We start from the raw sequence: 26,094 nt of genomic DNA on the forward strand, positions 1-26,094 counted from the left end.
AAGTTCAAATTGTAAATAACTTTGAATTTTAAAGACCTAGGCAAAACATTTAAAAAGCATGACTAATATTTATGTTGTTTTTGTTTCCTATGAAATAACTATTTGTTGTCCAAATAACTGTTGCATGATCCTTGATTTATGCAATGTGTTTCACTGATGAGATTAATTATGATTTCTCTGGCAGGTTTGTCATCCAACTGTTGGAGGACTTGGTTTTTTTTGTCAGTGATGTACCCAACAACGGTCAAAATGTTTTGGATATTGTTATTACTAAGGCCAACCGGGAAAGGCAGAAACTTATGAGGGAACAGAACATACTGAAGCAGGTGATTTATTCTCCAGAACAAAGTAAACATGCTCTTTGCATTGTTAAGTGAAGGGTTTTCAGTATTCCTGAATATTTCTGCAATTCTGCAACAAAATGTTTTTTTCTAAGACTGCAGACAATTCCCCTGGTTTACTCCAGTACCAAGATATATGCATATTGGCTTAAAATAAGTATCAGTTGGAGAAATAGCAATGTTGCACCTTTTGACCTACTTGTTTTAAGATGTCAGGACTTATGAAGGGCTGCCTTTTCAAATTTGTTCAACTTTTTAAAATCAATATAATGAAGACTTTTTCTCTTAGCTGAACTCAGTTTGAATAGACATAGTGTGTGCCATATCTGTTCTTCAAAGTGAGATAATCTTTTGAAATCATAATCTCTTGCCATTGGCCATGGTGGCTGAGATTTTTGAAACTTGAAGTCCAACACACCTGGAAGGCACCAGGTTATTCATCCTTACTGTATTATAGGAGGAGGGGTAATTTTCAAAAGTAAAATTAAAAAGAGACAACATGGATAGTGGAGAAGCATTCCTTTGAGGAGATGGACTGGAAGTCTTCCCCAGAGAATACAATGAAACCATCCTGAGCAGGTTTCTGCTAGTCCCGCAGAAGAACCAGATAGAGAACTGAAACTCAGAATCATGGATGTCTTTATACCATTCAAGAATGGCTGATCTCTATCTCTCAAGATGCAGATGGGACAAAGGCCCGGGAATTAGCTGATCTCTTGGGTAGCATAACATAGAAGTAAATCTTCTGTTGGAGACACATTCATAAATACTTGGAAAGACAGTTGTAAAAAGAAGCATCTTGACTTGTATCCTCTTTTTTTGACAACATTTTAAAACAGTTTCTATCTAGTTCTGAAGCTGTTTTGGAATTGGGATTGAGCCTGTTGCATTTTATTGCATTATAATGGACTTTTTTGAAGCATGTTGATCTGGCCTCTTGGCTTTTTACCTCATCCAGGTGAGATTAAGGAACTCAGTGATTTTACAGTCAGTAAACCCCAAGTAAATTTGTTCATCAATAGATAAAAGATATGAAATATTCCAGAATCAAGACCTGATGGTTTGGAATCCCCCCATCATTCACAAAATACACTTTTCCATTGGACTGATAACATCCTTTCTGTGCCAAATAGATCTTTGGAATTCTGAAGGCTCCATTTATGGAAAAGGGTGAGGAAGGCCCACTTGTACGCCTGGAAGAGCTATCTGACCAGAAGAATGCTCCCTACCAATACATGTTCCGGCTCTGCTATAGGGTACTGAGGCATTCCCAGGAGGATTACCGCAAGAACCAGGTAAGCATTTACCAATACGGATATGGATATTTCTGGTTTAGGGTTGGTTTAGAGGATTAGTCCATGATTAGTCTAATATACATTTTTCCAGACTATTTAATCTTAATAAGAATAAATGAACCACATAGAAGCATATCAATTAAGATTCATTTGTTCTATGGGTTTGCTTTTCCTTAATGATATTAAGAAAATAGTTATATATACAGCATTATTGTTTGGAAAAATCTTCACATTTTTGGCTATTCAGGAGTTGCTAAATTAGCTCACAGTTTTAACATGGAATTGCTCTACTCAGATATGATTTCTCTTTTTCCAGGAACACATTGCTAAGCAGTTTGGCATGATGCAGTCACAAATTGGCTATGACATTTTGGCTGAGGACACCATCACTGCCCTCTTGCATAACAACCGTAAACTTCTTGAAAAGCACATAACCAAAACTGAAGTGGAAACATTTGTGAGTCTGGTGCGAAAGAATCGGGAACCCAGGTGGGTATCACTTAAGGTCAATGGAGCAAATTGGATTGCATATTTTTAAACTAGTTCTTCTGCAGTGGTTAACAGGCATCTTGCATGTTTCTTTATGTCAAAAGACATTACCTGTGGATTTTAATTATATTAAGATTATGTTAAAGATTAATTAAGAGTTTAGGCTCATTATTGATTTGTTTGCTGTGATGGATAATTGGCAATCCAAAATAGTGTTCAGGTAATTAGTTGTAAGAAAAGTGAACTGGCATAAAGGCTTTGATAAAGTTATTAACATCCCAGGGTCAACATCAGTGGTGGCATTTACAGTGGATTTGATAGATAAAATACTAGTCCCAATCCAATCCAAAGTCTGAGATGATTAAAGTTCTGTATTGGTAGCTGAGGTTCAATTACCAGAGCAGAAATAATTGTCAGGTTCAAGTAAAGGATCAGTATCCAAGAAAGTAAATACAAGTAGTCCTTGTTGAACACCCACTTGTTCAGCAGCTGTTCAAAGTTATGATGCTGCTGAACAAGGAGGACTTACATCAGCCCACCCAGCTAAAACAGACAGGAAACATGATAAAATGAGTTAATTCTAATTTATTATAAGACTACATTCACAGAATCCTGCAAGTCTAAAGACAGAAACTTCTCATCTCCACATTTAAATGTTTGACCCATGAGAACGGATCCTTTCTAAGTTTCCTTCTCAGTTAAGTGACTGTGGGCTCCTGTCTCTCTTGTCTGTTTCCTAGGCAGTATCTCAAGTATTTCCCAAGGTCATTCATACATTCCATTCCATTTACATCTCTTCTTTGTAGATGTGGCTGTTGCAGCATCCCAGTGGTCACGTGTTTGTGATGTGGGTGCTTGGCAACTTAAATTTATGATGTTGCAGCATTCCACAGTCCCATGATTGGTCCCATGATTGTCATTTGCAACCTTCGCTGTCGGCTTCCACATCAGAGTCAATAGGGAAGCTGGCAGAAGGTCACAAATGGCAATCACATAGCCATGGGATGCTGCGACTACATGAAACTCATCTAATAATGGAAACCAGGACTTCCACAACTATCATTGTAAATTGTTGCAGTCTCATGATGTGCTTTATTGTTGTATTACTTGAGAACAGAGTTGCCAGTCCCAATTGCCATTGTTAAACAAGGGCTATTATACTGCTTTGAATTAAAATGTATCAGTGCATTACAGAATTTAATAGAAATTGTTCCAGCTTCTGATTGCTTTAGTTTGAGTGCTGGCAACTCCAATTTTCACCTAAGCATAGTTGGCCCTGATTATCTCTGATTATTGAAGTCAGTCTACTCAGGAATAAAAGTCTTTTTAAGTTGGTTGTTCTTTCCAAAATGCTTCTTCATGCAACCTGATTGTTTACTATCTTTCTGCCTTCTGGTGCCAAAAATACATAGCAATTTTTTTAAAAAAACTGGACAGTTTACATTCCAGATCAGGATTGGAAATAGTTAGGCCAGTGTCAGGAGCAATGAAGTGTGATTTTTGCCTTGTTTTGGCGCTCAGGAAGATCTGATATTCTTCCTATTTCCATCATATGATGAGGGTGTGACAGAGAGCCTGTCGGTTGTTCCTTTTCATTTTACAACTTTTGTGCAATATGGGATTTTTAAAAAGTCCATCAAATTGTTTGAAAGATAATTTGAACCCTTTACTTCTGTTCCAGGTTTTTGGACTACCTATCAGACCTGTGTGTGTCAAACCATGTAGCAATTCCCGTAACTCAAGAGCTGATCTGCAAGTGTGTCCTGGACCCCAAGAACACTGATATCTTGATCCAAACTGAGTGAGTATCCAGTGTGCCCTTTTTCCTTTGAACAATTGTACTACTTTCCTCTTCCGGTACTACTCTTTTTGCTATCCTGATGTGACAATGCTAAGTCATTTTCAACCTATATCAGAGCGTTTAAAAATAAATATGCTGGGCCAATAGTTTTATATTAAAATATATTTATTAAAACACTCTTGAGAGGAGATGCAGTAATGTAAGCTTGATCTCATTTGGTAAAATTGTGGCTGTGGGTTGCTAGAAACTGAAGTCTGAGATGGCTCCCTTTCAAAGCTTTTTAGCTGCTAACGGGAAATTTCATAAAGAAACTTTCCTTCAAATGTAGATATAGAATGCTGGTTACATATGGTACTTTTTATTATACTCTCTTGGCAGGAATCAATATATTCCAAATATTAAACTTTGAGATGATTTGGTAGCCATTCTTTTGCACTTAAATGATTTTGGAAGAAAAAATAATTAGAAGAAAGATAGTGCAGCAGATAGGAAGAGAATAATTCACCACACTTGACTCAGCTCAGATTTAAATGGCTTTAGGTAATTTCTTTTCCTAGAAAGAGAGTGGAAACATTTTTGTTTTTCAGATTGAGACCTGTGAAGGAGATGTCTCAGACTCATGAGTACCTGAGTATTGAATTTTCGGAGGAGGAGGTCTGGTTGACCTGGACTGACAGAAACAATGATCATCATGAGAAAAGCATCCGACAGTTGGCCCAGGAAGCGCGAGCAGGGAATGCCCATGATGAGAATGTTTTGAGTTACTACAGGTAATACTTTGGTTCCTGTGGCCTAACTATGTTCCTTGTGAATGATCGTTGACTTATTTTTTTCAAGTTTAGTAGCTTTTGTCTCTTACTGAATAGTCTTTGTAAGCTGGACAAATCTTTACTTTCTCATCCTTATTGTCAACATCCGAGATGGCGACTATTGAGACCAGGCCCCTGTGTGCTGTTTCGGAGTTGTCACATGTGGGAAGAGGAGGGGTCATCACGGATGGGTGTAGGATGATGGGTGGTGAGAAGGACTCACAGAGGGGTGGGACGAGAGAGCACAACCAGAAACTGCAATGTTCAAGGCCGGCATGGAGCCAAGGAGTCCAAGGCTGGCCGACGAAGGAGGGACAGGTGATTCTTTGCTGGAGTGAACCTTCCCAGAGCATGCTTATTACATTTTCTTTTTCACAGCTTTATTTTGGTCTTTACAGATACCAACTGAAGCTGTTTGCCCGCATGTGCATGGATCGGCAATACTTGGCCATTAAAGAAATCTCCAAGCAATTGGGTGTGGAGCTAATATTTCTTTGCATGGCAGATGAAATGTTGCCTTTTGACCTCCGAGCCTCTTTCTGTCATCTCATGCTGCACGTACATGTGGACAGGGATCCACAGGAGAAAGTAATGCCTGTGAAATTTGCACGCCTGTGGACCGAGATTCCTACAGCAATCACCATCAAAGAGTAAGCCATTAGAAATCTTTATGTGGGAAAAGGGAATGAGACATGAAGACACATCATAGCATTTAGAAGGTCCTGCTAATTCATATTCACCCCTTTGTATTCAGTGAGACTGGATGCAGCCACTGACTTACGTAATTTTGATTCCAATTTGAAACCTATTTTTAGGAAGTAGGACTTACTTCTAAATAAACATGCATATGGTTATCTTATTATGAAAGACGGGAGGTAATTTGCACTACAAACCATATCCCTTTGATTCGTTCAGTTCCTTTTGTTTTGTAGCTATGATTCCAATCTGAACAGTTCAAGAGATGACAAGAAGAATAAGTTTGCCAGCACAATGGAGTTTGTAGAAGATTATCTCAACAATGTAGTCAGTGAAGCAGTCCCCTTTGCTAATGAGGAGAAAAATAAACTGACTTTTGAGGTGAGAAACTTGCCTTTGATATGTTGTGGGAGTTTTTCTCCCATGTGAGACAGGCTAATTGCACAATTTCAGCTTCTGGCAAGAGCAAAGATCACATTTGTTTCTTTGGAAATTGGGTCTCTATGTACTCAGAAGAATCCAGAATTTTGTTTTAAGTGATTTTTCACTTTGACTGCTTTCTGTTGTTCTAGAGCTAGTGCTCAGTCTTCTAATTTGGTTTCTTCCCCTGTATTGAACCGGCATCTTTCCAGGTTGTCAGTCTTGCCCACAACCTCATCTACTTTGGCTTCTACAGCTTCAGTGAACTGCTGCGCTTGACACGGACCCTTCTTGGCATCATAGACTGTGTCCAGAACCCTCAGTTGATGATGCAGGCCATGTATAATGAGGACGTGACTGGTAGGTCCAGCAAGCCCTGACAGAAGCTGAGACAAAGTGCAATGTCCTTGCTTATATTCATAATGTGTGAAGGAAAAAGTGGGCACTTTTTTTATTTATTTTACATTTCTATCCCGCCCTTCTCCAAAGACTCAGGGCGGCTTACAGTGTATAAGGAAATAGTCTCATTCTATTTGTATATTTACAAAGTCAACTTATTGCCCCCCCAACAATCTGGGTCCTCATTTTACCTACCTTATAAAGGATGGAAGGCTGAGTCAACCTTGGGCCGGGCTTGAACCTGCAGTAATTGCAGGCTGCTGTGTTCTAATAACAGGCTTCTTACCAGCCTGAGCTACCATGGCCCATTTTCACTTTTATTTGAAGTGGGATAGATTTTTTTTATACATATAAAAAACCATGAGTGGCTTTAGGTATTGTATACTTTTTAAGTTTAAAGTCAATTAAACTATGAAATAAGTAATGAAATGAATCTTAATTGAGGAGGAGATATAGTTCAGATATAGTACAGATATGTGATTACAGTAGGGATTTTATTTATTTATTTATTTGTCACAACAGTATATATAAGCATAAGCATGAAATAATTATACGATACATAAGCATATATATAAGCATAAGTATGTAATAACTATAAGAAGTTAGATACAATCAAAGGGAACATTAGGACAGGAATGGTAGGCACGTTGGTACTCTTATGCACGCCCCTTACAGACCTCTTAGGAATGGGGTGAGATCAATAGCAGATAGTTTTTGGTTAAAGCTTTGGGGATTTTGGGAAGAGACCATTCTATCCATATCCTTAATTTGCTGTATTAATCCTCAGTGATCTGACTGAACATAGGAGCAAGTCTTAAGCTTGGTGGAATGTGGTTTCTTTCCTAGGGAAAAACGTCCGAAGATCTATCCATGGTGTTGGCCAGATGATGTCTACCATGATGCTGAGCAGGAAGCAGTCCATCTTTGGTTCATCGAACATGAATGCCGTGGTTGTTCCTGAACCAGCAGATAGGGGAAGAAGCATAGAAAATGAAAACATAGTAGTGATGGAAACAAAGCTGAAAATTCTAGAGATATTGCAGGTTAGAGCAAGTCAGTAGTTCTTGTAATCACACACCATGAGCCATGACTATATGACACAACAGCTGCTTCCCATAAGATAATAAAAATATTAAAAAAAACAAAGGGAGTTTTTTATTTATATATATTATATGTTTTATATGAGGCCCTAGATCAGGGGTCTGCAAACTTGCCTCTTTTAAGACTTGTGGACTTCAACTCCCAGAGTTCCTCAGCCAGCTTTGGAACTCTGGGAGTTATTAAAAGAGCCAAGTTTGCAGACCCCTGCCCTAGCTAATTCCTCTTCACTTAATGTGGCCCATGCAAGCCAAAAGATTGGACAATCTTTTTTTATTTATTTATTTGAATTTATATCCCGCCCTTCTCCGAAGACTCAGGGCGGCTTACACTGTGTTAAGCAATAGTCTTCATCCAGTTGTATATTATATACAAAGTCAACTTTTATTGCCCCAACAATCTGGGTCCTCATTTTACCTACCTTATAAAGGATAGAAGGCTGAGTCAACAATCAGACTCAGCCTTCCATCCTTTATAAGGTAGGTAAAATGAGGACCCAGGTTGTTGGGGGCAATAAGTTGACTTTGTATGTAATATACAAATGGATGAAGACTATTGCTTAACACAGTGTAAGCCGCCCTGAGTCTTCGGAGAAGGGTGGGATATAAATGCAAAAAAACAAAAACAAAAAAAAACAATCAAACAAACAAACAACCTGGTGGGACTTGAACTTGCAGTAATTGTAAGCAGCTGTGTTAATAACAGACAGACTTAGTCTGCTGAGCCACCAGAGGCCCTTGGGCAAGACTGACCATCTTTTCATATTCTCTTCTTATACTTAGTTCATTCTAAACGTGCGACTGGATTACAGGATCTCCTATTTGCTCTCAGTGTTCAAGAAGGAGTTTGTGGAAGTTTTTCCTATGCAGGACAGTGCAGCAGATGGAACAGCACCAGCTTTTGACTCCACAAGTAAGCTCCAGCTTCTCCTGGTACTTTGCCCCTTTTTGATTTGAAGTCAGAAATCTTTGCTGCCTTCATTTTGCCTTAGTGTTCAATAATGCTCTAAAGGTAGATGGATTGTTTGATCGTTAAATGAAAATCTGGATCTACTGTGTGATGATAGTCTATCTGTAGGAAATGGGAATGTTTAGGATCATAATGATTTATTACAAAGAATGATGGCTTTGAATGTAAGATACTCTCCCTCCTCGCTGCCCCCAATTAAGGATTACACATATATAGAGAAAATTCATCTGTTCTATTTTGTACAGCTTTGGCATATCTAAGACATTTTAAAGCTAAAATGAGGAGTGGGAGAATCTACTTTTCTCTTCATTTAAATATAGTGGTGATTGAAAAACAGTTGATGAGCTAGTTCAGATATTTCCTTGTCTTTTCTTTTTTGTGCCCCATCACCTCCCAATTGTTAAATTTCTTGTTTCCTATGCATTTTCTTTCCTTCTAGCTGCAACAATGAATCTGGATCGGATTGGGGAGCAGGCTGAAGCCATGTTTGGGGTTGGGTGAGTTTTAATGTACTGGTTAGTTTTTCATTATTGATGTCGGTTGCTTTTGCCATACCTAGCTAAAGCAATTTATCCTCTAGTATGGAGAGTTCAAAGCTAGAGGTTGGTTATGATTTCTTCTTTCTTTTTCTCTTTGGGCTACAGGAAAACAAGCAGTATGTTAGAAGTGGATGATGAAGGAGGACGTATGTTTCTCAGGGTACTAATCCATTTGACAATGCATGATTATCCACCTCTTGTCTCAGGCTCTCTTCAGCTTCTCTTTAAACATTTCAGCCAGCGTCAGGAAGTCCTACACACCTTTAAGCAGGTAATGCTCACTGTAACTCTTAGTGGTGGGTACATTTTGCAGTTCCGTAAATCCTTTCACCTTACAGTTCATTCTCTTTAGAACAAATTTACATGATGTGTTTATTTCTGCTTTGCTATTGAGCCAGCTGCCTCTCTTTCGGCCTACTTATGATGTATGGAACTAGAAAACACCATTTTTTATCTATTTTGAGAAGTTTGGTATAGTAGAGGGGATGCTCTACTACTATAGTTTTATTAATATTTTTAAATATTTTAAATTTAATTTTAATTATTAGCCGTTTTTGTAATTTTGATATGTTTTAATTTGTTTTAATTGTACATATTTTGTATTTTATCTCCGGCTGTACACCGCCCTGAGTCCTTCGGGAGAAGGGCGGTATAAAAATTCAATCAATGAATGAATGAATGAATGAATGAATGAATGAATGAATGAATGAATGCCTGTAGTTTTCTGGTATGTATGTTAAAAATATCAAAACTGCTGGACGCAGCCTATTTCAAATGGTAAATGAAGGAATTATTTATATTTATCACACTGTTGATGTGTTGACATTAACCATATAAAACCAGTGGTCACTTTTCTAGAGGTATTGTGTTGACACACTGATGATTTACCTAGATTGGAAATGAAATGTCTGCAAGAAAAACACCAAGCTCAAAGAGCACCATGGACCCCACGCAGCAGAGAAATCATGATGATGTTATTATTTTATTTATTTATTAAAATTTGTATGCCACCATATCTCTATCATGTGAGGAGCAAGATTCTATGAGCTGGTTTTACCCCTAATACCATCACAACCTCCACTGGTTTCAACCCTATTCATAGTTCAGCATAAAAGGAAACTGTATGCTTCTTCAGATGAATGTATTCTTTTACACCTTTTGCCAAATCCACAAAGGTGACACTGGCGATATTGGGCTGTGATTGGAACTACTGCATGCCAGGAAGCAGTGTGGCCCTTCTTTATTTAAATATTATTTCTGAAGGGATTTCTTTGTGGATCAAAAATATCTCTAGGTTATCATCATAAAGAGAAACATATCCCCAGTCTTAAATTCCATCAGACCTTATGATGAGAAAGACAAATGACTCATCAGCCATAGGCCTTCACCTTGTATCCCTTTGTGTTAGCCAGCAGCATAAGCAGAATGAGCTGATGTTCTTTATGGTAACTTCAATCAGGTCCAGCTACTTATCTCTGCTCAAGATGTTGAGAACTACAAAGTGATCAAATCAGAGTTGGACAAACTTCGTATGATGGTGGAAAAGTCAGAACTCTGGGTGGAAAAGAAGGGTAACTCCAAGGGAGAAAACGGACAAGAAGGGGAGAAGAAAGAGAAAAAAGAGGTAAATTCACACCAGTTATAATATGGCAGGGAACAGAAAAGTCAATCTGGATTGAAAATCGGTGGGATTTTAATCCTCAGTTTACATAGCAGTAAAGATGAATTTACTACTGAATAAATATTTGGCAGGAAGCAAATTATGAATCTCTGAAGTCTATCTAAACAGATCACAGAATATTATCCTAAACTTATCAGGAATAGTGAGAAGAAACCCAATGGGGGAAATTATCATAATTATTACCCTGCTTTTCAGAGTATAAGACACACTTCTCCCCACCCCCCCTCCACAAAAAAAAAGAGGGTGGAAATGTTGGTGCATCTTATACACTGAATACAGCCATTTTTGGCTTACCGAAATCCCACCCTGTGTGTTGCATTTTTGCCAAAAACAGGCCTGTTTTTCACAAAAATGGGGCCTACAGAGGATTTGGGAGGCCTGCAGAGTGCTCCTGGGCTGCGGAGGGCAAAAACACAACACGTGGGAGGCCAAAAACTGACCCGTTTTTCGCAAAAACCTCCCAACCCCCCCTCCCATGCATTTTGCAAAAACGGGATGTGCAGAGGGTTTGGGAGGCCTGCAGTGTGCTCCTGGAGGGCAAAAAATTTTTTTTCTTGTTTACCTCTTTGAAATCTTGGTGTATCTTATACTCCGATGCATCTTATAGTCTGAAAAATACAGTAAATAGTGTAATAATACAGCTTTGATAACCTATGCAGACTCTATTCTGTCAACCTAAACCCAGTTTGTAGCAGATCAGATTTGTTTTTAAAGTTGGCCTAGTTTTTGGTAGTTGAACAGGACAACTCATGGAAAATGAATCAAGGTGGATTTCCCCTTCTTTAACTTTATATGTAGCCACCTAAATACTCTTTATCTTCCTTTCATCCTCCCAGCGTACTACAGATGAGGAACCCGGGACCCCTGGAGAAAAAAGCAGTGAGAACTATCAGCTCATAAAAGGAGTAAGCAGTTATATCTGATACTCTCACTAGACAAAATGTGGGAAAATATTGCTGACTCAAGCATATGGGAATGAAGGGGATTTGTTAACAAAAACAAATGCAACACACTACAGAACAGGAGAGCTTTGTAATACAATATTATATTGTCCCAGGATACATATGTGTTGCCTATGCCTTTGGCTGACAGACTAAAATCTTTATTTTTGAATATAGTTATAAAATGTATAAGCCACTTGTTATTCACAAGAAACCTCGGAGCATTGTGCATAACTCAAAAAGACAAAATAACAACAAAATACTATTACAGTTCAGCCAGTGAAATATATACAGTAAATAAACTCTGAGCTTTCTTTGCAGGAGTATGAAGTTACTTTGAATTTATACTGAAAATAAAATAAAATCAGGATTAATCTAGTCCAAGTGTAATATATGAAGCTGAGGTACCAGAGGTGAGGGTTATTTGTGAGACAAAATTCTCCTTTATAAATTCTCAGGGTGTCTCCTATTCTTAGTCTTTGGAGAAACACTTCAGCATCCATGAAAGGAATTCCTACTCTTAACTTCTTTCATTTACAGTTGTTGGAGTTTGAACATTGAGAAGCACAATTAGTTTGCATGTAAATTAACAGAATGTGAGGTATTCCGTGCAACTCAGAACTTGATTAAGTAGGCATTTCGGAACAGACAGCTCAGAGCACTCCCAGTCAAAAGACATTATGCAGCTATATTGTCTATTCCACCAATTCTTCCTTAATTGATTTTTGGATTGGGTGAAAGAAAAAAGATGGAAGCAGTGGTGAGAAAACACAGATGAATTACAAATGAAAAACATCATTTGGAGTGCTGTAAAATTCTGTGAACTGAAGCAGAACAATTGCATGATAAAAATCTCATTTTGAAGCATTTTGTATTGCAAAGCTGCTGAAGCTAGTTTCTCACCTTAGCCTTCCTACATGAAGTTGGAAGACGAAAATAAATCACCCAACAGGATTGTCATGTACTGTTCCATCACCAATCTGCAAGATAGGAATAGTAGTAATAAATAATATGGTGGGTTGTTCTCAGCTCCAGCTGTGTTGCAAAAGATGTCTAATACTGCTGACCAGCACTTAAAAGGTTGCTACAAATTGTCCAGAGCTTCACCTGCCAAATCAGGACTACATGGTACCAGTGGATCATAAGCTACTGTTCCAAGCCACTGACTCTCCAACATACAATATGGAAAATCTGCTTTTGCTTCAGTAGGGCACATTTTAAGGAATATATTACTGTTTTATCCCAAATACAAATCATGTTTGAAGGACTATAAATCCTTTGCTGTTTTCCTTGGGGATACCTGTTGTGATTGATTCTAGTTATATTAAAATCTTGGATTTGACCATTGATGATTCTTGACATTTCTCTCTTCCATCTCAGAAGACATCTATCAGTGTGTTTGATTATGAACCACCAAATCAATCAATCAATCAATCAATCAATCAATCAATCAGATGGTTCTTTTGGTACCTTTAAAAAACCCTGTCTCATCCTCCTTGTTTCTCCCTGTTTCTCTTTCACTCCCTTCTATTCTACCTCTGTCCACAGTATTTCATGCTGCAAAAATATTATAGTTATTTTAGGGCTCCATTCCTGGGTTATTTTTCTTCCAGTTACTGTGTTTGGTTGTGAATATTTTTGCATTGTTTCACATCTGCTGATACTAAATAGTATCCTTAGCTGCATAAGCACAAGCAGAAGAACAATAATAATAATAATAATAAAAAGATTCGTCAGAAGAATAAAAGTGCCATTCCACCTCTAGTAATCTGTTTCATCCTATCATATTTTTTAAGAGTACAAAAAAAATTGTCCCACAGGAAGGCTTCTTATAATTTCACAATCTTATTTCAAATCCATCTTGACCCTTAGTTTGTCTATATAAACTTAAATATAATGATGTTATATATATATAGATGTATAGATGTGTATATGTGTCTTTATTTATGTGCACACACATCCACACCCACCCACCCATACCCCTATACATAACACTCTTAAACTTGTATTTAAAACTTCTTTCTCTAAGGATTGAAGGGACTCACTGGTATAATAAAACTTATCCCTCCAAAGGTTCTTAATAGTTGAAAGGCAATTAAGAAGCAGTTTCCAAAAGTGGTTAAGAAACAAGGCTTTGTATCCATATTAATGGGGTATGGGAATGAGCTTGATTGAAAACTCTTGACTCACAGTCTGGCTGCCCATCTTTGCTGCAATACTGTCCTTGCTCCTTCAGGGATGTCTGCTTTCCCTCCTCACCAGAAGCGTGGAGTATTTTTCACTTATCCCCTCTTTCATTAGGTGTTTTCTTTATTATGTCCAGATTCTGGAGCGACTAAATAAAATGTGTGGTGTGGGTGAGCAGATGCGAAAAAAACAGCAGCGTTTGCTGAAAAATATGGATGCCCACAAAGTGATGCTGGATCTGTTGCAAATCCCTTATGAGAAGGTAGGAAGAAGCAGGTGGAAGATGGACACTTGGTTGGAATAGCAGAATGTGGGGGCTCTTAGGTTCTTATTGGATAATAAATTTATTTTAAGGGCATTATTCAGGGAATTGTCTAGTCCAATCTTCCTTAAAAACGGTAATTATATATCTAATTCTTTCATTATTTCCATTTTCTTGAAAGCTTCCAAAGAAGGAATTGGTGCAGTTTTTCTTGGCAGCTGACTTTCTTTTGTTTTGAACATATGCAGGGTGATACCAAGATGTTGGAGATTTTAAAATTAACCCACCAATTCCTACAGAAATTTTGTGCTGGCAACCAAGAAAACCAGGCCCTTCTCCATAAGCATCTCAACTTGTTCCTTACTACTGGGGTAAGAAAGAAGGGGCAAATAAAAGAAGGTAGAAATGTCCAAAACCACCACAACAACAATATGTTGGAAAAGTTAAATTCTGTTAGTTCTCCAATTTCTACTCAGATTAATTTGCATAGTCTTGACAATAAATATAATAGCTTCATTGCTTCAAATGATTTATAAGGCCAAACAGAGCTGGGCTTGCAGTTTAGTCATATTGAATCATGTGATTCACAAAGCAGGCTGAGAAGGGCAACAGACTTTGCTTCCCATCTGCTGCTTAGGGGTCGAATCATAATTCCTACATCCATGTCTTTTTCAGAGTCGCTCTAGCTACTGCAGCTGTCACTGCAACCCACTAGCTTACAAGAAAGCAGTTGGCAGCACTCCTAAAACTTTGCTTTCCAAACTGTAAAGCTCTCCATTGCTCAGCAAGACTGTCTGAATAAAATTGTGTCAGAGAATTTTTGCCTTGGTGGCAAACAATGTTTAAAATTTAAATTAGTTGCTCTCTGCAGATGCTGCCCATAAGGACCTCTATTACAATAGCGTTTTCTGAGAAAGGTTGCTTTTCTCAGAATGGTAAACAGGACATTAACATGCCCTAAAAATACTGATGTTGCTATTCCAACCTCAACTGGTAGCAAAAACATTTCAAGGTTTGAAGTGAATGACGTTGGTGCAGGTGGGCCTATATGTCCAGCTCAGGTGGCACAATTTCATAATATACATGATATACAATGACAATAAAGACTATACTATACTATACTATACTATACTATACTATACTATACTATACTATACAAAATCATATATTACCCCTAAAGCCAAATTAATATGGACTTTTTATAAAAACCAAGCCATTTTGAAGAGTACAGTTATTTATGAAATAGGAATTGCATTTTTTCCCATTAAATATTTGGATTCCTCTTTGGGTGAACCCTTTGACCTTGGTCTGTTGAAAACAGATAGTATAATATCTTGCTATTTTGAGGTGGGAAATATATAAAAATACAACACGAGCCTTTAAATAGGTATAGGAATTTAATAAGCTGCCGGACTAATGTGGTAGTCAGATAGGAAGCATGACCAGATGTACTTATTTTATTTAGTGTAAGATTACATTGGGAGACAATATTCCTTGCACCTCGGCATATAGTCATGCTGGCCACATGATCACGGAAGTGTCGTCTTTGTTGGAAATGACTGGATAGAGGAAAGCTTTATCTTTACTTTTACTTTTACATTAGAAGAATCTTGCAAACCTGGAAGTGCTTTTCTCCCTTTTCACTTTTACAACCCAAGAAATTAGGGAGGGGCTCTTCTGAGATGTTTGCCGTTGTGACATTCCTTTTATAGCTAAGCTGCTTCTTGTCTGACCATTCCCTGGCCGTAACTCTTTCTCCAGTCTCTGAGGTCATTCCATCACACAAACAAAGGCAATTCCACTCAGAGGAATGATCTCAGAAGACATCTATCAGACCCTTCCTAGCCTAAGATAAGGTGGGTGCTTTACTTTCCACCTTCTGTTTAATTCTCACAACATTTTGAGATTGCACCTGACTATGGTAACCAGAAGGATTGGAAATTGGGCTTTTCCTAGATAAACAGAATAATAATAAAAAAGATGATTAAGATTAATGTTAGTGCATAATCTCTTTTGAGCCAAAGACTCCAATCAGCTTGTAAATAATGTACTGAGAGGGATGGGTAAATTTAAGACAAAAAATTAATTATTTGAATTGAATGTTATTAAAAATTAACTTTATTTAATTTTCTTCATGTTATTACTTCCCGTGTATTGAATGATTTGTACTTCCTCTTATATTAAAAACTACAGTTTGTTAGCAAATTCTGGAGTGTCTATGGAAGCTCTTCCATATGTTTTACTAAATGTATGTAATCTACACATTGCACATCGGGTTTAGATACATATGAGTGATGACAATTTTTTTCTTGTCAGCTTATGGAGGCAGAGACAATGCAGCACATCTTTCTGAACAATTATCAGCTGTGCTCTGAGATCAGTGAAGGGGTGCTACAACATTTCATCCATTGTCTGGCTACACATGGGCGCCATGTTCAGTATCTTGACTTTCTTCATACTATCATCAAGGCCGAGGGCAAGTACATTAAGAAATGCCAGGACATGATCATGACTGAGGTGAGATTCCAGATCTCTGGAGAAGAGGATAGAAAAGAGGAACAGGATAAAATACATAGAAACAGACTAGGAAATGTTTACACATAAATAAGGGGTAGCCATTGTAGATTAGCAGGGGGAAACCAGGTAATGTTAAAATGCAATCTGGTAAGAAGCCCTAAGAAATTGTAGGGTGAGGCTCTGATCTGGATTATCTCCATTCCTGCTTCAAGAACTTCAGGAAATATTTGTTCCTCACAAACCTCAGCCTTCCCAAAACAAGAAATACAAAGTATTAAGATAGTAAAAATGAGCCTTGGAAAAATAATATATATATTATTTTTCAGATCAGCCTGTCTGATCTTATAATCAGGTGTGAAGTTTTCCTCCAAATATCTGTCAAGCTTTAATAATGAAGGGTTGAACCCTGGTGAAACCTAAGATTACAGTCTTGCAAACTGGGAGTTGATCTGCTAAATGGCTATTAATATATAAATCTGTAGGGACACATTAGGCAATTTAGCAGCTTGACAATGTAGTATTTATTTAATGTAACCGTTTCTTTTTCAATTTTGTAATGCATATACTTACTCTATACATTTATTCCCATATATAAAATGGTTGCCAAATTACATAACACAAACAGCTGTAATGCTGAGTGTGTGGGGAAGCTATTACTCACTGCAACAGATGCCACATCCAGATGTTCAAATATTCATACCCATTTCCCATCCCTTCTATTCTTGCTTGCTGTTTTGCAACCATCTTTTTCACATATTTTTACTAGAAGGCTCGTTTGATCTCAGCTTGAATAGTCAATGGTCAGGGATGATGGGGATTGTGGTGGAAAAGATGTAGAACCAGGTTGGGGATACCTCTGTTAAGCAGTATAGTAATGTATAAGAACCATTCTAATTCAATGTTTTTCAGACTTGGCAGCTTTAACATCTGTAGGCTTCAATTCCCAGAGTTTTACTAGCCAGCATTTTAAAGTTGCCAATGTTAAAAAGACTTAGGTTCTCCTTAGTATGGTTTTCTCTTCCCCCTACCAGGGGAAATACGAATTTGCATCAGGATTTTTAAAATCTGTAAATTGGAAGAGTAGCTGTTGCATAACAACTCTGTCATATTTTGTCCCAGGACAGCTAATGCCAGGACATAGATTATTTATCTGATAGTTGTATACTTCCCCCATACAATGGAATTTAGGAGAAAACAATATTCTAGAAGGATACAGACATACTGCATCTGAAGCCATACAAGCAAGGATCAAATGCTGCTACAGTTATTTCAATCCCAGGAGCTTCAGACCATACTGTCTTAAAAAATAAGGGACAAGAGGAAAAAAAGATTCAATATAGGAAGATATCTCCTCTTAGTAGATTTGCTCTGGATATATTATGAGTAAACTCTACTATAATATTGACAGAAAAAGTGGTAGGACCTAGCTGACTTTGATTGATCCTGAAAAAGTTAAGCATGGTTGTACCTAGCTAGTATTTGAATGGAGGACCCTATTCAGGGCTATGCATTAGATTGTAAAATTGAAAGAATGGTCTTAAAAGGTGTAATGGTGAATTCTTGCCAAGACAGTAACATAGATGTAACCACCAGGTGGTTTGACTGCAACCCAGTGAGCAGGTTATAGCACATGAGAAGTAGGCTGGAGAGAGCCACAAAGTAGATATTTAAGCAGAGTTTTGTTCTTTTGCTTAGATGCCTTGTCTCTTTGCTGCAGATTACCAATGCTGGAGATGATGTTGTGGTGTTCTATAATGATAAGACGTCCCTCGCCAACATGTTGGAGATGATGACAGCAGCTCGGGATGGGATAGAGGAAAACAGTCCCCTCATGTACCATATCTCTCTGGTGGATTTGCTGGCTGCCTGTGCTGAAGGCAAAAATGTATATACAGAAATCAAATGCACCTCTCTGCTTCCTTTGGAGGATGTGGTGCGAGTAGTCACTCACGAAGACTGCATTACCGAGGTAATGAAAGGATGCACAGTAGATGTCATCTATGGCTGACAGATAGCTTTGTAGTTATTATAGGATTCTGGGTTTCTATCCTCATGTGATGAGGCCAGGCTCTATATGAAGAAAATGTGTTTTCTAGATATATGTCATTTTTTGTTGTTATTGTTAGTTGCGAAGTCGTGTCCGACCCATCGCGACCCCATGGACAACGTTCCTCCAGGCCTTCCTGTCCTCTACCATCCTCTAGAGTCCAATTAAACTCACATCTACTGCTTCAGTGATTCCTTTCAGCCACCTCATTCTCTGTCGTCCCCTTCTTCTTTTGCCCTCAATCTTTCCCAGCATTAGGCTCTTCTCCAGTGAGTCCTTCCTTCTCATTGAGTGGCCAAATTTTTGTGTTTCATCTTCAGGATCTTGCCTTCTAAAGAGCAATCAGGGTTGATCTCCTCTAGGATTGACCAGTTTGATCACCTTGCAGTCCAAGGAACTCACAGGAATCTTCTCCAGCACCATAGTTCAAAGGAATCAATAATTTGGCACTTAGCCTTTCTTACAGTCCATATATGTCACCTATGCTTGTGCAAAACAGATAGGTTTGCCAAATTAAGAAAACAATGACCTGTAAAGACTGGCCAGGTTTAGAAAAGTCCTGTTCAATTACCACTGGGAGGCTTTATAGCCAGTAATTATAAGAATGAAAGACTAATAATATGATCTCTCTATCAACTCACATAATTCTATGTCTTTGAAGAATTTAAGGGTATTGTAGGATTAGGTTTGCAATTAAGTTGTCTGGTGTCTTCCTTACCAGAGAGGCCACCAGAGGTATATGAATCATGAAGATTATGGTATTATTTTCCAGCATTATCTTCAGTATGGGGCCCTTTACAAGAATAAAATGGATTTACTTCCTGTCATCTTTCAGACAAAAGCAGGATGTCAGATCAATGATCGTTTTACAAACTGCTGCTTGGCCAAGTCCCTGTTTTGATTTTTACAGATGTAGATAATTTTCTCAAGAGCATAAATGGTGCTAATAAAAGAAGAAAGTGCTATCCCCCTGGCCTTCCCCCCCACCCAAAAGGGTGTTGAGTGCGTAGGAGCTTTGGTTCTATTCTTGTAACATGCCCAGTCTTTTCATCCATGGCCCTTTTACTCTGGTCTTTCAGGTGAAAATTGCATATGTCAATTTTGTCAATCATTGCTACGTAGACACAGAGGTGGAGATGAAGGAAATCTATACCAGCAACCACATCTGGACACTGTTTGAGAACTTCACCCTTGACATGGCTAGGGTAAGTCTTGAAATTTATGAGAAAATCTGAATATGTGAACAGGTAGCTACATAAATTGATGCCTCCACTTTGTCCAAATTGGTGCCATCAAAACATATACGAAGGATATCAGACTGGGGAAAGTTGAACTAGTTTAACAAATAAGTGAAAAGAGCTTCCTACATATTAACTGTCTCTGAAATTCAATGCTAAAAGTTCTTGATTGCCCATCAATAAAAAAATAGATTCAGTCACTTTCATTAGACTGTCTGTTATTAACAAAGCTGCTTGCAATTACTGCAAGTTCAAGTCCCACCAGGCCCAAGGTTGACTCAGCCTTCCATCCTTTATAAGGTAGGTAAATTGAGGACCCAGATTGTTGGGGGCAATAAAGTTGACTTTGTATATAAATATACAAATAGAATGAAGACTATTGCTTAACACAGTGTAAGCCACCCTGAGTCTTCGGAGAAGGGCGGGATATAAATTCAAAAAAAAAAAAGTGAGTCCTTAGTGATTCCTTAAAGATGATTAATGATTAATTAGGACTAATTATCATTAATTATAATAATAACCATTAGGATTATGATTCATTATTAACTAACAATAACCAAAAGCAGAAAAAAAGGGAGGCAGCAGCTCCTGTTTTGGGAGTGCATGCCAGTTGTAGGGAACAGTGTTGGGCAAGGAACTTGTCTTATCTCTTGCTGTGAGTATCCCAAAAGTATCTAGTTGGCTACTTTTAAGTAGGTAATTGTCTGATCCAGAAGGGATGTTCCTACTGTATATTTATATAAAATTGTTCCCCCCCAAAACCCCCTATATTATAATTCATTGAACCCAAAGTATTTTTATTATAGGTTACCCTGAGATGATGAAATGACCTGTGGCTCGTGAAAGTTTAGCCCAGAGGTCTTCAAACTTGGCAGCTTTAAGACTTGTGGACTTCAACTCTCAGTTGAATTCTGGGAGTTGAAGTCCACAAGACTTAAAGCTGTCAAGTTTGAAGACCTCTGCGTAGAGCTTTAAGAAAGAAAAATAATCCAAAAAAGTGCTATCAGACTCCTTATTTCCCCCCACCCCCCACCCCCACATAGACTAATGACTATGGCTTTCCTCCTACAGGGAAACAAAGCAATACCCTCTGGTTATGTGTACTATTTTACAAAGAGGTTGGCTACGACAACTAGCTATTCGAATGCAGTAAACCTTTGAATATTAAAATTTGAAGCCTACCTACACAATTGCCACCATCATCGCGTGCTTGTGAAGTCCCTTTGGATAGCTGCTCTCTGCTGTTGGATAACTGAATGCTGAGTTCAAGAACTCAGCTTTTCATACGTTCAGTGTGCCAGACGTCAGAATGCCACTCTTTGAACAAGATAATGTTTTACCAAATTGTCCTATTAGGAGCTCAGGTTACAGATATTTGTTCCTGCTTGGCAGAAGGCACAGCCCTGGGAACTCTCTGCCAAGGTTTGCCTTCAGAGAAGATTGATGCCATATAGTAGACAAAAAGCTCCTCCTGTGCTTATTGTACTGTGGAACTGTTCAGCTATCTGAATGGACTAATCTGTGGTTAGGATTTGTAACATTGTGAACTGCAAAAGCTCATCTCTGCCAACAAATTTATTTATTTATTTATTTATTTTATTTGATTTTTATACCGCCCTTCTCCCGAAGGACTCAGGGCGGTGTACAGGCAAGATAAAACCAGCAATACAAATATACAAGTTAAAATACCATTTAAAAAACTTATTTAAAATTAGCCTGAAATTAAAGTTATCGTAAACTAAAAACCCCGTTTAAAAATTAATAAAATTTCACATTAAAAATCCAATTTAAGCCAGCCCCGCGCGAATAAAGAGATGTGTCTTCAGTTCGCGACGGAATGTCCGAAGGTCAGGTATTTGACGTAGACCCGGGGGAAGCTCGTTCCAGAGTGTGGGAGCCCCCACAGAGAAGGCCCTTCCCCTGGGGGCCGCCAGCCGACATTGTTTGGCGGACGGCACCCTGAGAAGTCCCTCTCTATGGGAGCGTACGGGTCGGTGGGAGGCATGTGGTAACAGCAGGCGGTCCCGTAAGTACCCAGGTCCTAAGCCATGGAGCGCTTTAAAGGTCGTAACCAACACCTTAAAGTGCACTCGGAAGGCCACAGGCAGCCAGTGCAGTCTGCGCAGGAGCGGTGTTACATGGGAGCTACGCGTAGCTCCCTCTATCACCCGCGCAGCTGCATTCTGGACTAACTGAAGCCGCCGAGTGCACTTCAAGGGGAGCCCCATGTAGAGAGCATTACAGTAATCCAAGCGAGAGGTAACGAGCGCATGAGTGACTGTGCATAAGGCATCCCGATCAAGGAAGGGGCGCAACTGCCGAACCAGGCGAACCTGGTGGAAGGCCCTCCTGGAGACCGCCGTCAAATGATCTTCAAACGACAGCCGATTATCCAGGAGGACACCTAAGTTGCGCACCCTATCCTTTGGGGCCAATAACTCGCCTCCAACAGCCAGCTGCGTGAAAGGCAATTGCATGAAAGGCAATTGCATGAAAGGCAATTGCATGAAAGGCAATTGCATGAAGGCAGCTTGCATGAAAGGCAATTCTGTCACACCCATAGCTTCCCCCTGCAGCATGGGACTAATGATAGAGGGACTGGAGCTGCTGTAAGGATTTTTTTAAAGACGATAATTTTTTTAAATTTGCATTTATATCCCGCCCTTCTCTGAAGACTCAGGGCGGCTTACACTATGTTAGCAATAGTCTTCATCCATTTGTATATTATATAAAAAGTCAACTTATTGCCCCCAACAATCTGGATCCTCATTTTACCTACCTTATAAAGGATGGAAGGCTGAGTCAACCTTGGGCCTGGTGGGACTTGAACCTGCAGTAATTGCAAGCAGCTGTGTTAATAACAGACTGTCTTAGCAGTCTGAGCCACCAGAGGCTCCATCTCTAATGAGGAGATGCTTAATGTTGTTCAAATTTTGTTTTATTTATTCCTTCAGGTATGCAAGAAACGTGAAAAGCGCTTGTCAGATTCTGCCTTGGAGAAATATGTCCTGACTGTGGTGCTGGACACAATCAATGCATTCTTCAGCTCCCCTTTCTCTGAGAATAGCACTTCCCTACAGGTACAATTGAAACCTTACAATGGTTGAATCTATTTTCCATTTCCTTTTGTAAGTAAGAATAATTGTTTGAAATATAATAGAATATGTCCACTCCTGATAACTCTGAAATATGACATCTGTCGACAATACTAAATTGCTACATGTTTCTTTTTTGATGAAAAAAGAACCCGAGAAGCAGAATAATCTTCACATTCACTAATACAGTATATAGACTTCTTAAATCTTTTGATCTTAGTTTTAGAATGGTAATTTGTAATTGAGTTGATCCTGGATTCTGTTTAAAGTGCTAATTTAAGAGTTGTCACTCTTAAAATGTTATTAGATGATAAAACAGGGTGAGTGAGAGGGTGAATCCATAACTGGATATCTCAGCTTACTTGTTTTTAAATAACGATAGCTAATTAGATCAATGCAAAAAGTGTTAATCTGTTCCCTTGTGCCATTTTTCCCATTCAGGTTTTGCCTTTCCTGTGAATATCATTAGTGACTTCTTCACTAGAGAAGAATATCTTGGACTGGGACAAATTAATTGCCATCAGTTAACTGTCCCTGAATGGGGCAAAGTATTAATTGTCTAAATATTATTTCAGACTTGAATCATGTCCCATATTACAATTGCATTTTTTTAAAAATGTTGTGGGTCTTATAGACTTCTCTCTTTGCACCCTGGGTGGAGCTGCAATGGAAATAAAAGCAGGATTTCAGCAGAGGTCCTTAAATGTTTCCTCTCTCTTTCAGACACACCAGACTATAGTGGTGCAGCTCCTTCAATCTACCATGAGACTTTTGGAATGTCCTTGGCTGCAGCAGCAGCAAAAGAGTTCAGTGGAATCTTGTATTCGCACGTTGGCTATGGTTGGTAAGGAGCAACACTTATTCATCACTTTGGAATGAGGGAGGGCAGACTTCAAGCCAGTAGGATCTTTCTGAGATCCACCAGCAGAAGCTGCTTCAAAAGGCATACATTTTATTACAGAATAATAATCAATAATCATCATAATAATCAAGTCCCCACCTTCTTTTCATTTCAGCTGTATAAAATGAAGAGTGGGAGTTATTTTATGGTTGCCATTGTAAAACACATTTACACACACCGTAGCCATCAAAAGTTGCTTAAATGGGTGGCATATGAACTGTAATAAATATATTTATGTTATATATAAAAAAATATATGGAAAGCAGGCCAAATGTTTTGTCCATCCTTGAATAATACAGTTTACAAGTGAGGAAAGAATGGTAAATTCCTGCATCGTATAGCAGATTAAAAATTCTGAGAATTTTCTGAGTATGCAATTAACACTGTATACGGTACATTGTGGCCTTTATTTTTGGAGTGTGATCTTTATTTTATATAGTGAATGACCAAGGTTGTTGTGTAGTGGCCAATTTACTGCTTGAACCCAGTATCATCCTTGTCATCAGTGCTATACTTAAAATATAAATGTTTTGTTCTTTTAGCGAAAAGCCGGTCCATTGCCTTACCCATGGATTTGGATGCCCATGTCAGCTCTCTGCTAAACAGCAGTTCGATTAGCAATGCCCAAAGGAATGCTTCCAACTATAAGACAGCATCTCGTACTTTCCCTCGGGTTTCAGCTACAACCAATCAGTGGGACTACAAGAACATCATTGAGAAGCTGCAGGTACAAACTCATACTGGTTTTGAGGGACCACTATATGCTTCTTTCTTAATCAGGCATATCTCAAAAACAAGAATTTAAATGATCCTGTTCTGACCCAGTTCCCCAAACATGACATACCCTCTGTATTTAAATAAATTATTCCTTTATTAGGAGTGCCAGCAGCCCAGGCAAAAAAGTTTCTCTTTCAACGCAGGCTAACAAATCTGTCCGGCAGGGAGATGAATAATTGTCTGCCACATCTATTCATATCCGCCCCATGCCTTTTATCCCCAGAGCTAGGGTGGGGCTTCGCTAACAGTGGTAGCTTTTCTGCCCCAAGGATTGGCCCACAGATTTCCACTTCTGTCCTCTCTTCTGCTTTCTGCGCATCCACGTGGCAGGCACTGAGTCCAGCTGTTCCTCCGCTTCCTCATCAGCTACCTCCAGACCTGGGGGCTGTTGACTCTTCATCTGAGGGCTGGCGGATGGCCCAGGCTCTGCCTCTCTCTCTTTCTCTCTCTGACAACTCCATTCCTTCTTTCCCCTTGGAGTTCTCAAGTTGCCTAGATGGTGACCCTGACTCCCACGCCTCCTCCTCATCTGATTTGGCTGCTGGAAGAGCCAGGAGCCGACAGGGGCCGACAGGGCACAACAGATCCTCTGGAGTAACTCAAATTCTATACTTCTATACTCCAGAAGCTCGGATAATTTGTGTATATTCCCTGGGAATTTGGGTTGCAATATGCTGGAGCTCTGATCGATTGATGGGTTGACATTTTATTATTGTATTGTTTATGGTTGTTTGTTGGTGTACATATGTATATTGTAGTTTTGTATTTTTATTGTTAGGCTTTATTGTTTCTGCTTTTTTTAAGCTAATGGTTCTCAACCTGTGGTCTACAGACCCCTCTGGGGCTGCAATATCATCACAGGGGCTCCACAAAGTCTTGAATAAATGTTATGATTTAAATCTTGGGTTAAGTCTTGAAGGTCGGTGGCTATAGTCCATGGCCAAAAAAGGTATTTAAAGGGGGTCTGTGATGAAAAAAGGTTGAGAACCATGGTTTTAAGCCTTTCAGAATACCTTGGTTGAATGTTTTAAATAAATAAATAAAATTTAGCATACTCTTTCTTACTTTGTGTATCGGTTTTGCTTCTACTTATTTGGAGAGAGGCAGTTCTAAGAGCTTTACGTTGTTTTACAAGGTAATCTCAGGATCACAAAACTCTAGTTTGAATTAACAAATAAATAATAGCTCTACACTGAAAATGCTATGCCATTACAGGACATTATCAACGCCCTAGAGGAGCGCTTGCAACCTCTGGTTGAAGCTGAACTCTCAGTCCTGGTGGATGTCCTGCACTGTCCAGAACTACTTTTCATGGAAGGGACCGAGGCCTATCAACGTTGTGAAAGTGGTGGCTTTCTCTCTAAGTAAGTAGGCTCTCTAGCTATAGAAAAATGTAGACTTTGAGGAACATTCCCAACTTGTGTCATTATGGCTCATAAAATTTTTGTGAGACTAGGTCCTATTTGTTGATTTATTGAATTGGAGCCTTCAGCTGCATGCTCCTACTGATCCAGTTACAGCAAGCAAGTTAGATTATATCAAATAACCATTTCAATTTTATATTGAGCAGATGTCATGCCATAATTTATGGC

General features: G+C 38.8%; 1 protein-coding gene across 1 annotated transcript in view; it reads left to right on the forward strand.

Annotated features, from left to right (window-relative positions):
- Positions 1-26,094, forward strand: part of ITPR3 (inositol 1,4,5-trisphosphate receptor type 3) — a 144,444-nt gene that overhangs the window by 81,469 nt on the left and 36,881 nt on the right. Inside the window, exons 12-34 of the mRNA XM_058176682.1 lie at positions 185-326; positions 1,475-1,636; positions 1,953-2,125; positions 3,807-3,926; positions 4,514-4,696; positions 5,134-5,385; positions 5,668-5,812; positions 6,064-6,211; positions 7,097-7,293; positions 8,131-8,260; positions 8,757-8,814; positions 8,962-9,127; positions 10,316-10,480; positions 11,374-11,442; positions 13,802-13,927; positions 14,176-14,298; positions 16,244-16,444; positions 18,162-18,413; positions 19,571-19,696; positions 22,684-22,809; positions 23,548-23,668; positions 24,268-24,452; positions 25,718-25,866. Of these exons, the coding sequence (XP_058032665.1) occupies positions 185-326; positions 1,475-1,636; positions 1,953-2,125; positions 3,807-3,926; positions 4,514-4,696; positions 5,134-5,385; positions 5,668-5,812; positions 6,064-6,211; positions 7,097-7,293; positions 8,131-8,260; positions 8,757-8,814; positions 8,962-9,127; positions 10,316-10,480; positions 11,374-11,442; positions 13,802-13,927; positions 14,176-14,298; positions 16,244-16,444; positions 18,162-18,413; positions 19,571-19,696; positions 22,684-22,809; positions 23,548-23,668; positions 24,268-24,452; positions 25,718-25,866 (3,519 nt within the window). The remainder of the gene's footprint in view (positions 1-184; positions 327-1,474; positions 1,637-1,952; positions 2,126-3,806; positions 3,927-4,513; positions 4,697-5,133; positions 5,386-5,667; positions 5,813-6,063; positions 6,212-7,096; positions 7,294-8,130; positions 8,261-8,756; positions 8,815-8,961; positions 9,128-10,315; positions 10,481-11,373; positions 11,443-13,801; positions 13,928-14,175; positions 14,299-16,243; positions 16,445-18,161; positions 18,414-19,570; positions 19,697-22,683; positions 22,810-23,547; positions 23,669-24,267; positions 24,453-25,717; positions 25,867-26,094) is intronic.

This window comes from Ahaetulla prasina, chromosome 3 (assembly GCF_028640845.1).
Source record: "Ahaetulla prasina isolate Xishuangbanna chromosome 3, ASM2864084v1, whole genome shotgun sequence".
NCBI lineage: Eukaryota > Metazoa > Chordata > Lepidosauria > Squamata > Colubridae > Ahaetulla > Ahaetulla prasina.